The sequence below is a fragment of the Protobothrops mucrosquamatus genome, unplaced genomic scaffold (assembly GCF_001527695.2).
Source record: "Protobothrops mucrosquamatus isolate PMUCROS unplaced genomic scaffold, P.Mucros_1.0 scaffold464, whole genome shotgun sequence".
Lineage (NCBI taxonomy): Eukaryota > Metazoa > Chordata > Lepidosauria > Squamata > Viperidae > Protobothrops > Protobothrops mucrosquamatus.
Window position 1 is genome coordinate 670,759 of NW_015386785.1, and position 11,619 is coordinate 682,377.

General features: G+C 36.5%; 1 protein-coding gene across 1 annotated transcript; it reads right to left on the reverse strand.

Moving 5' to 3' along the window:
* Positions 1 to 6,049: 6,049 nt before the first annotated feature.
* LRAT (lecithin retinol acyltransferase) lies at positions 6,050 to 9,390 on the reverse strand. The gene is made up of 2 exons (XM_029284254.1): positions 8,748 to 9,390; positions 6,050 to 6,273 (listed from the first exon to the last, which is right to left on the reverse strand). The coding sequence occupies exons 1-2, from the start codon at positions 9,375 to 9,377 to the stop codon at positions 6,121 to 6,123; spliced, it is 783 nt and encodes a 260-aa protein (XP_029140087.1). The 5' UTR covers positions 9,378 to 9,390; the 3' UTR covers positions 6,050 to 6,120.
* Between the last annotated feature and the right edge of the window lie 2,229 nt (positions 9,391 to 11,619).

Consider the following 11,619-nt stretch of genomic DNA (forward strand, 5'->3'; position numbering starts at 1 on the left):
AGGAGATATGAGAGGGTTTGGGGGTATTTTTTGGGGAATTCCTGGCATAGCAAGGCCAATTCCCCAATTTGCTTCTGCCTGAGCAGTTAATTAAGGATTCCCTTCTGTATCTGGGTCTTACCTATTATCAGTTTGTTGTCAAAGAAATACACAGAAGTTGTGAATAAGACACAAAGATAGGTTTGCTTCAGCTTTCCTTTTCCTGGACTGTCTGATGCAACAGCGAAATGGTGATAAATTGACTTCTTAAAGATGATCTTCTGACAAGGCCATGGGAAGGAGAACAGATCCTCAGAAAAATAGAGATATGAAATGGCTGCTAATTATTGCTTGCTGGGCTGCTCAGAACTAATTTTACTACGGATTCAGTTTACTATTCAGTCAACCATCCAGATAAATTTGTAATGTATTTTGAAGAAAAAAATGGCCGTCTTCATGTCAAATTAATGACAAAATTCTTGTACTTCATATTACATTGTATTAAAATTTTAATAGTTCCTATCAGTGCTTTTTTTCTAAAAAAAAAAAAAAAAGATGCCGTAACTCTCACATATCATACAACCCGCCTTGCCTACCCTACAAGGTTCCATCCAAAAAAGGTGCCGGAACTCCGTTCTGGGCGTTCTATGAGAAAAAAAGCCCTGGTTCCTACTAAATTTTAATCAGTGTGCATGGATTCAGTTTCACTTTTTGCAATCTGAAGAAGTAGATGATATATTGGTGAATCTTAGGCTAGTAATCTATGCTCTTGAGCAGTGTGGTTTTTACTATTTATGTGGCAGTACAGGAAATGTTAAAGCAGGGGTCCCCAACCCCTGGATTGCAGCCCACTACCAGACTGTGTCCTATTCAGAACTGGGCCGCACAAGCAGCGGGCTGGTGCATGTGTACATGTGTGCGCAGCTCAACTTATGCAAGCTGAGCTGCATACACATGTCTCTGTGCCAGCCCATTGCTCATACAATCCAGTTCCCCTCTTCCCCCCTTCCAGCTGGGTTACCAAGCCACAAAGGTTGGGGACCGCTGTGTTAAGGCCTGTTTGTGTAAGGAAGTTATGTCTACCACCTTGAAAGAGGTAGTGGTTCAGACTTTCTTGAAGGGGTTCTCCTTGGACCATAAAGTTTTGGATAATTGCTACCAAATTGTAAATATTTCTTTCTTGCATGACTGTAATCTTGCTTCTGCTTTCCCAGGCTGAGTTAGGTTGACAAACCAAATGACCACAAGCATCACTCTGACAAAACTCATTCAGTGTAGCTGAGGCTATTTGGGTGCTGTATCCATAGGTCTCCATACAGCACTAAAATGATTGAAATTCTATTTTTGTTGTTTTGTATTTTCACATGCTATATGTTATTTTTCCTGATGTCTATCGACTACTGTCCTCATCCCTCTTCAAAATGCGGGTTTTTTAGTTTGTCTTTCCGTGCTTTCTGACTCCTTTTGAAATCCTATAGCTCAAGGGACATTCCAGTCTTTCAGAGTGTTAGGTCAGCATTCCCAATGCTGTAGCAATGAAGTTGCTACTTTCTGTCATGCCAGATATTGCATCTATGAAAGTGTGACCCCATTGTCCACTGTGCCAGATAGTTGCAGTTCTAATTCTTTACCCCCTTGAATACCTTCTAAAATGACCTGGTTTGCTTATGTCAGAGGTCCCCAATCCCTGGGCCATGGACTGGTACCGGGCCGCGGCATGCCAGCAACCAGTCTGCACAGACAAGCAAAGCCCCATCTGTGGGATGCAGGCAGCATACAAAACCACGCACTCTCCAGTCTGCAGAAAAACCTCTCTCCACGGAACCAGTCCCTGGTGCCCAAAAGGTTGGGGACCTCTTGCTTATGACATTTCAGCTCCTACAGATGTGGGAAGGCAATTTTTGATTAAATTGTTCATTGTGGTAGGTGGGTTATATGGCTGTTTCACTTCCTTTTTTTTGGCACCACTGATTCCTACATAAAGGATGAACTATTCGGATGAGTTACGCTCATCTGAATAATTTTTCTTATGTACCTCTCCTATCAATGATTGAGCTTTTGCTTTGATAGTGAAGTATTTGGTTAGTATGAGTTCTGTGGTTATGCAACCCACTACAACACAACCATTGTAACTTGTGAAAAGGTAACACTCCCATATTAGAGAAATGTTTCCCTTTGATTAATAAAAATGATGAAAACACTGGAATAATTTCAGGATTAGAAAAAAAACAAGAGAAATGTTTTGTCTTAATTTTGCCTTTGGGAAAATAAAGGCTTGGCTTCACCTTTGAAATATTTGCTATCTGGGAAATGAAGTCAAGTTTTCAAAAATGTTTTGAAGAGCTTTTGGAACTAACTTTGCTCCTAATAGAAGCTTACTGATTTCAGTATATATACCTTTTACCTTTTAAAATCACAAGTAGTCTTTGACTTAATCACCATTTGTTTAATGACAATGGCCTCAGAAACAGTAATTAAAGATCTGTACTCAGACTTACAATTGTCTTACCAATTTCACAGTTAAGTGATCGCAATTCAGGCACTTGGCAACTTGCTTGTGATTTACAATCTTTTTTGCCCATTTCCAGCAAAAAAACACCCATTGAAGGAGCTAAATTCACTTAATGACCAGATGATTCACTTAATAATTATGGTGATTCATTTAATGACCATCATTAAAATTGCCATATTAATAACTTACAATTATGGTCATTAGTTGAGGACTCCCTATACATGTTATGGCTGACTAATTAATAGCTAATTTAAATTGTTAGCATTAAAATCACAGAATGTATTTTTTTTTATAAATCAAGAACATATTAAGGACTATATCCTGACATTAATGTGTGTTGAAGAAGGAAGAAAAAATATCCCTATAAAACCATCTGGGTTTTCTTTATGACTATTTTTATTTTACTTCCGCTTACAAATTGATCCCAAATGATTACTCTTAATTCCATCATCTGGGACAGCATAACTAAAGTTTGCAATGATTTACATTATGAAAATGAGCAATTTATTTTACAAAAAAGCACCTTTGTCAGATCTACACAAATGTCTCTTCCCTTCCTCCCTTTGCCTCTCCCACAGTTGTAGGATTGTATATTTTGGGACCCAAGCATATCTCCTATTTCACCAAGGGCTGCCAAGATTATTGATGGAGGCCATTTATCTTATTTGGAAGATGACAGGCTTATAGAATCTGGGAAACAAAGGAGCTACTACTTTCCTTTATATTCAAGAATGGCAGCCTTTTTCCTCACCCTTGTTTCTATTGAGTTTGTTAATACCCACAATCTTTGCCAACATTTTCTGTTCATTTCATAAATTCTTCTAAATTAATTTTTCAACAATTTAACTAGGGAAAGGGAGTCTCTTGTCTATTAGCACAACATGGCCGGGCTGCCCACTGCTACTATTTTCAGCTTGTCCAAACTGCAACTTTTCCCATAGGTTGTTTGCAATTGTAGGGTAAAGAAGGAAAGAGGATAATATGCAAGAGGGCACTAGCATGGTATCTTTCAGATATAATCAATCGATTTAAAACTATATCCATTACACAAACCCTGCAGTTCTGCACTCCTATTTCCGGTGTGGCTTTCCAAGTATTCCATTCCAGACTCTCCCCCCCACCCCACGCAACCATATAAAAAGAGCAACACACAAGTAGAAGTTGTTAGAATTGTATATTTAAAATGTCCTCCAAAACATAGGTTGGGTTTATGTACAGGCAGCAGAGTTGCAAACACACCAACAATTCCTCACTAGATTCTCATGAACCACTTTTTAAAAATATTAACATATTGGTCTCATGTTCAAACAGGTATTTGTGCATGTTTAAAATACAAATGGTTATGATGTAGTTTACACTGTAGGGAAAACATTGCACTGTAAAATTTATAAACATACACACTTTCTGAACTTCTAATGCATACATTTCATGAAGATGGCTAAGCACTATATTTGTAAAGTAACTGATCTTTTGGAAATAAACACTCATAAATAGGCTGTCAAATGCATTTTTCATTATACACTGACAGTTATTAGGAATCTGAGGATATCTTTGGACAATTAGCTGTTTGGATGGACATCTATCTGTGAGGTATGCATTAATTATACAATCAAGAAACATTTCACTTGTGATAGTTCTAAGTAGCTTTACCTATACCAAGCAACTTATAGTGCAACCTATGGTGTTATTGTAATTTGTAAGTTGGATCTGAGACCACAGTCACAAAGCAGGAACTTCACTCAGTTTCCACAGGAGCAATGGGTGTAAATGTATGTCACATACTACCTGCCATTCTATTTCTTTGAATATCAGCATAGCAGGTGATTTATTATAATTATTTAGGCAATTACCAGCACTTTCATAGATGATAGGAATTGTGTAAAAATGCTGCATGTCTGCAGCCCAATGAAGTAAGATTAAGAGAAGGCAAACAAATATACATAATCTTATTAGGTTAAAATTAAAAAAATCATATGCTTGTTTGTTTTCCTTTGTCTCTGTACCATAAAGACATTTAATAATGGGATGCAGAGAAATTGTACAACATAGCATGGAAATTAACCCATTTTACTGAAATGTAAAATACCTCTATTTTATAGGATATCATTAAATTATTACATTTCTGATGTCTCAATACACTTAAGAAATGTCTAAAGACAGGGAGCAAAAGAAATTGTAAATGTGAAAGAGATAATACATTAATACATGTACAGTCTAACTATATGAATGTTAATTGGACATAGATTAATGCTTGTTGTTATGATGGCAAATATGCAACTTGCAAATTCAAAGGAAGTGTGCCGTAGTATTCTAAACAGCAAAAAACAGCAATGCTTTCACAATTTTCCACAAGGTATCTGATCTTATCAAGCTAGGTGTTTATTTCAGGTAGTAATTAATAACCTGATGTCTTTTTAACAGAATCCCTCAAACTCAGATAAGCTTTTTTGTCCTATATAATGGAAGCTCTAACAATGGCACAATAATGGTCTGTGAGTCCTTTTCCATGACTGAAAATTATTTGTCTATAGTGTGAAAAGAATTCCAAAAATAGATAGCTGCATATGTCTTTCGCACTAATTTGTTTGTCACTTATCTTGAGATTACAGAAGCCCATTGGACTGATTTATATTGGATTTCATTAACAGGGAATAACAAAGATAATTCTGGTGCAAATATTTTGTTATCTCAAGTCCAAGCAGGATGTTGAAATGCAATTATGCCATTTAAATAAAAATACAGTTAGTGAATGTAAACTTAGGGAAATTGGAAAAAGATGCAAAGCAGAATAGCAGTTATTAAACAAACTGTACATTGCTTTGTACAATCTGAATACTAAAACATTCCTATATCCAAGAGAATGTCATTGATAATTTTAATTATTCACTTTGAAATTATGCAAATTTACTTGGGAGGTCACCTTTATTAAGTTTGCCAAAATGTACTGCTGAGTGTAAAACTTGCAGATTAGACACCTTTGCTTGGGAATAAATCCGATATGGTCATCCCTGAAATTGCTTGGAAATTTTTTCACAAAACCCAGTTGCTTAATTTACAAGTTATTGCTTGTTCACTGTATTCTATATGCTGCATGCTAATCATTCCACATTTTCTTCACTGTGTAATATTATTAGTTTGAGTTTTCATAAATACATGATACATTCTATTTACAATAGAATGCCAATATACTACTAAAACTCTGTTTTGTCTATTTGTAACCTTCAATTGAGCAAAATGTTGCATCATAGAGCAACCAGTTTTGAAGCAACTGTTTTTGAAGCAACGTACTTCAGATTTGGTAATTTGAACAAGTTGTAGAAAATCCATTACTCCCATGGAATTGAAATGTTAAGGCTCTTCAGTTGTATTCATAAACTTGTGGCTCTTGCAGTGCCTCTGTGGTCATCTGAGGTCATGTGATTGTGGTTTCTGATACTTTCTGCTGGCTTCCCAAAAGCAAAGTCAATCAGGAAGCCAGCAAGAAGCCAGAAGTTGCTTTTGCTCCCACTGCTTTTTTGCCCATCCCATCATTCTGTTTCTTTGTTTAGATAAGGAAATATCTCTGAAAAGAGTACTCAATGGGCCATGGGTCATCTAGTAGCCAATAAATGGTAAAGCAGGTGGATTCATTAACCAGCCATCCACAGCATAAATGGAATGATGATAGTAGGAAGAGTAGTAGAAAGTCCCAGACCCAAATAAAGTATAGAAATCAATCCCAGCAGTGCCGAAACAAGTATGCTTCTCTGGTCTCGAATGATCATCTTCATGGTTTCACAGAACTGCAAAGATAGAAGACTTTAGAATAAAAAATTAAACATGCTCCTTCCCTTGCATGGGAGGAAAATGTTGATATTTGTTTCATGGTTTGTTTAGTATAAGTTCCATGCAAGTATTTGAATGTGCATAAACCTGTAGAATTTACACATTGAAACAATGTGTGCACTGTAAGCTTTTCCTATCAGTTCTAGCCAGCATAACTAATGATAAGAGATTATGTGAACTGTAGTCTAAATTTTTTTTACCTTGGAAATGGGATGGTAGAAACCTTTCTTTTAGTTTTCATGTGAGTTTTTGCTCATTTTTGCCAACTCTGTCTTCACTGGCTAGTATCTTCCTTTTTAGCAGCTATACTTTCAGGTGTCTAGAATTTTGGTAGTTGCAAATTTACATTGGAGGTCATAGCATCATGTTAGTGTTTAACTTGGGTCTTGCTTCCGCTATTTGAATATTGGAAGGGCATTTTGGCTCTCAAGGCTGAGCAGCAGTGTATGTTTCCTTGTCTGCTTGTTTTCCCAAAACAAGATATGGATTTAGTTTTTAATATGAAAAGATGAAAGAGAACTTATCTTGTATCTTCTTCCTCCTTAGGGACAATAGATAATAATTTCTTGTTTCCTCACCCAAAGTTTTGGTCTTTTGAATGCAGGGCAGAAGAGATGTTGCCTTCCTAGAGGGTTGCCATCTCAACTGTCAATACTTATCTTAGTTCTGGGATTCTGATTTCCCAAATCAGCCTAGGTTTCCAGTCAGTTGGATTACATTCATGGCATTGTATTCTCACTCATTTGTATCATCTGCTTACCTGTGGGCTTTTGCTAGTTTACCAGTCAGAAAACACTGGGTGGTGCTTTCCCATGCCTCTTTCCTTTTTAATTCCAAAATGTAACCAATGTAAAAGCAACTATTTCTTCTAAAAGTTAGAGCATAAGACTGAACAGTAGGTGTTTCCTTGGGACAGGAAAAATCTTAAGTCCTGACTTTTAGTTATAAAAGTTACTATTATCCATTTCCAGTCACATCATCTCTGGTGATTGAGAAACTGAGTTTTCTCCATCTTGAACAATTTATTGTAAACTTGCTGAAACTTGTATTTAGATTTTTTTTATATGAAGAGTCTAAGTATTAATTCCCATTAAATTCATAGAAACATGGCAAATATAAATGTCTTTAATAACATTTTGCTCAAATTTAATATTTAAGTGATCCCTCACAGATGTGAATATGTATTCTATTCTAATTACCTTCACCGAAACACTACCTCCATTAAAATAAATTATTTGCTTATGACTTAAATATAGGATTTATTGCCTTTCAAAAAATTTCCTGCCACATCCCTGCACAAGCATTCCTTTCCTTCATTTTGGGTTACAGTGTGGGGAGAGTTTGGTTTTGCTCTTAATATTTTAATAAAGCATTCTCCTCAACAGAATTTTACTTGCACATTGAGTTTAGAGACATCATATAGGAATAATTGTGGCACAGTCAGAAAATAAATGAACAAATCCTTAAATTTATTTTTGTAGAAAAGGTGGAGTTTTAAACTTTTTGCAATACTAAAACCTACCTCATTTCTGCACAGACTTAAGGAATTAATATCAAATGTAGATTCACAGCTAGAATTTGCTGTGTTAGAAGCACCTTTCCATTTAACAAGGATCAGACCTGTTGCCTTCTAAAACAAAAAATCCTACATACTATTAAGATTCTGAAACTATCTCTTCTGACACGGTTTGCCCCTTGCAATAAATTTTGACACGAGATGGGCAGCAAATAAATTTCTTAATAAACAAATAAATAAATAAATCTTTAATTCTAAGAGAAGGGAGGTGACCAGAATGTTTAAAGCGATGAATTGCCAATATTCAGGGAGAGGTATAATATGTTGCTAAACTATAAATAGAGATAATTATCTCTTATAAAAGTAATAGCAATTTTGCATTATTTGCTCTTCCAGTTGTGAAGTCATAAGCGAACTACACTTCAGCAGAAGATACTCCTATTAAGACACCATGAACAGAATAACTCTTTTCCTGGATCTGCATTCATATAAGGACATTGAAGGATTAAAGTTGCACCAGTATCACTTCCTTGGCAGCATCAACTCAGTTCTGTCCACTTGTTGCTATCCATATATTAGTCTCTTAGATAAGCAAAGAAAACTGGGACTTGAATTTAATAGGTAATGTAAAACATGTTATAGACTTTTATGATCCGTTTTAAGCCAGTCTAGGTACATATCAGTTACTAAAAGAGAACTTTTTTAAAAAGTTCCTCTTTCCCCCACATCCACCCACTCCAAAATCCTAGAGAAACCTCTATTTTAAACAAAAATATCTAGGAAAAATGCTTTTTAAATATACATTGTAATGTTTATAAACATAAGCTACTTGTTCTTCCCCCTTCTAGCACATCATAACTTAAAACAAAGATATAGCCCCACTTGTCAGAGGATATTTGGACAATGATAGTTTACCTTGGTTGTCTGGAAGCTGACTGGAGAGCCATATCTGCAAAACGTCACAAAATGTTCACAGTTGTTCCAGAGTAAACTGTATTCTGTTGTGCCCACCAGCCTTTTTGCTCTGTGGACCACTTTATCATTACAAAGGATACAATTTTTGAAAAATGTATCCATACTGTTCACCAGGATGGAGCCTCCATAAGCAAAATCCTCCACTGTGTCCACACGGATCCTTGCCATTTTTGTGATGACCCCCAATATAAGTCTCTTATTAGTCACTACTTTCTGGATCAACTTCCCATCATTAGTGAAAGCAGGCAGAATGTCTGGCATAAGATGTGCTACTTGGTTATCTCCCAAATAAATGCCAAAATGAATGAAGAGAGTGCGGGGCACTTCTAGCAAATCTCCTGGTCTGAAATAGGAAGAGTCATAACAACATACATGTTTTTTCTTCTTCTCCTCCTCCTCTTCCATGGAACCTGTTTGCAGAATTTTAAAGTTGGAAAGCAGAAGTAACTTTTCCAGTAACAGGGATGCTATTTCATACATTGGGTTTTTCATGTTTTTTTTTTCTTGCTGTATGAGCTGCTCCGGATTTATTCTGCTTTGGTCTCTTTTTAGTATAGCAAGTTGGGCCATCCCACACACCGAATCCGTTTTGATTGGTAGACAGGCAAGTGGGCAGTTCCTGTGGAGCAAAATAAAGTGGCTCTTTATTTGAAAAGTTTTAGAATATAGAACATTGAATAATAGAGCTGGAAGGGACCTTGGAGGTGTTCTAGTCCAACCCCCTGCTCAAGCAGGAGACCCTATATCATTTCAGATAAATGGTTGTCCATTCTCTTTTTGAAAGCCCCCAGTGATGGAGCACCCAAAACTTCAGAAGGCAAGCTGTTCCATCGGTTGATTGCTATCATCTGAGTTTTTATAGGATTTTTCATTATTTGTTGGTTATTTAACAACAAAATTACCTACCTAAATCATTTCTTTTTTCCAATGAAAGTGCTGATTAAATGAATTATTTGATCATTGACAAAGATGTATGTCAGGTATGCCAAAATAATAATAATAAGTGAGCTTCTGATGCAAATCTTGCATTATGATTTATGAGCTCATCATTTGAGGAAAATATTTACAAACCTTGGCAGAAACCCAGTTCATATTTACTGGAGAGTAAGTATTGTTGGACTCATTGGGACTTACTTGCAAATAAAGATATTAAAACAGTGATCAAAAATTATGATATAATACATAAAATTAATTTCAGAGGAATTTATTTGAAAATGTATGTGGCTGATATTTATTCTTCACTAAGAACATTTAGGTCTGCAGTCTTAATTTTGAAGGTATTATTTATTAAATAAAATCATTATACGTAGGTGACATGAAAACTAGACATGGGTCCCTTTTCATGATATTCAAGACAACCAGTATTTACTACAAAACCAAAAGCAGACTTGCTAACTTATAAATATATAATTAAAGGTATGGATAACTTCCAATACGTACAAACTTAAAGTAGTCCTTAACAATAAGATACCCATGGATTTGCTAGACTATTTATAGGTATAGGATCTGAATCTTTCTATGCTATTGTGTAACTCCACATTTTTTGCAGTTGCTGATAAAATGTTCAAGGCGTATGTTAATGCACATGGGTTGAGACTTGTTGCTTAGTCTAAGAAGAAACTTATCTTAAGCTTTCAGAATGATATATAGGAAAATCTGATATTTACCATCATCTATTCATGTGTGCTGAAACTGCTAGCTAGGAAATTCAACGAAACATGGTAAATTCAGTGTTTCTAAATGCAATGTTGAGCTAGTTATGCAAAAATCTCAGTCTTGTCAAAAAAGCTGCACGTCAATGAAAGCTTCTGCCCTCCGCCCCCAGCCTGACAAGAGGATCTCTTCAGCTGCCCTGGGGGCTGGAAATGCTGATGGATGGGGGCCATTCATCTTACCTGGAAAACATCAAGGATTGAGATTCTGGAAGAGGGGGAGACGCCACAGTGCACAGTCCCCTCATTGTCACAATCAGCCTGTGGCTTTTTTCTTAGACTGCTCCTGGCAGCCAGGCTTGCTTTGTTTAGTTCGCCAAGTCTCCCAATTTAGTCTTTTGGGGGTGGGGGTGAGAAGCAGAGAGAGAAAGAGAGAGAGAGAGAAGTATAAAGTCTTTCCGAGAATCTGAAGGAAGAAGGGGGCAGGACAAAGGAAAGGGGCGGTGTTCTTTTTTTTTTTTTTTACATTCAAGTAGTTTAAGAGAGAGAGAGAGAGAGAGAGAGAGAGAAAGAGGCAGGCTCTTTTTAAATTGTATGTCATTTATTGTATTTACATAATGTAAGACCTCTTTGAAACAATTTAAAGGAGAACAGAATTAATCTGGCACCACTCTATCTTGTTTACAGATGAGCAAGCAAGATTTGGCTTCTGTGGGAGGAGTTGAACTTATCAAGAATGATCTGTTAAAAGGCTATATGTTCATTTTTAAGGGTTTCCCCTCACTTTTGGATGGATAGCCAAGCAGCCCAGTAGCATTCTTAATACATGCTTGGCAAGACAAGTCTTGGAAGCTCCTAATATGCTGCCCTAGTTATCAGTTCTCAAATTGTGGTTGGAGCTTGTTGGATTCCTGTTATTCACCCTCCTTCCAATATCTTCTGGAACTAAATGAGAGATGCTGGAGGCCATTTTTTGACTTACATCAGACTGCATTACTGCTAGAACTTGACTGCAGCATGCACACACTGGCTATCTTTCTAGTGATAATTAATATTCAACTCCATCAGTAAACTAATGCTGCTTCTAACATTTTGGCTCTCAGAGGCATATAATATCTGGACATTGGGTGGTGGGAGGGGAGGGAGGGGAAAGAGGGAGA

Excerpts from the sequence above, each read along its gene's own strand:
- LRAT (XM_029284254.1), bottom strand. The coding sequence starts at position 9,377 with ATGGCCCAACTTGCTATACTAAAAAGAGACCAAAGCAGAATAAATCCG. Across the intron at positions 6,274-8,747 it reads TCAGCTTCCAGACAACCAAG|TTCTGTGAAACCATGAAGAT; the intron begins GTAAACTATCAT and ends CTATCTTTGCAG.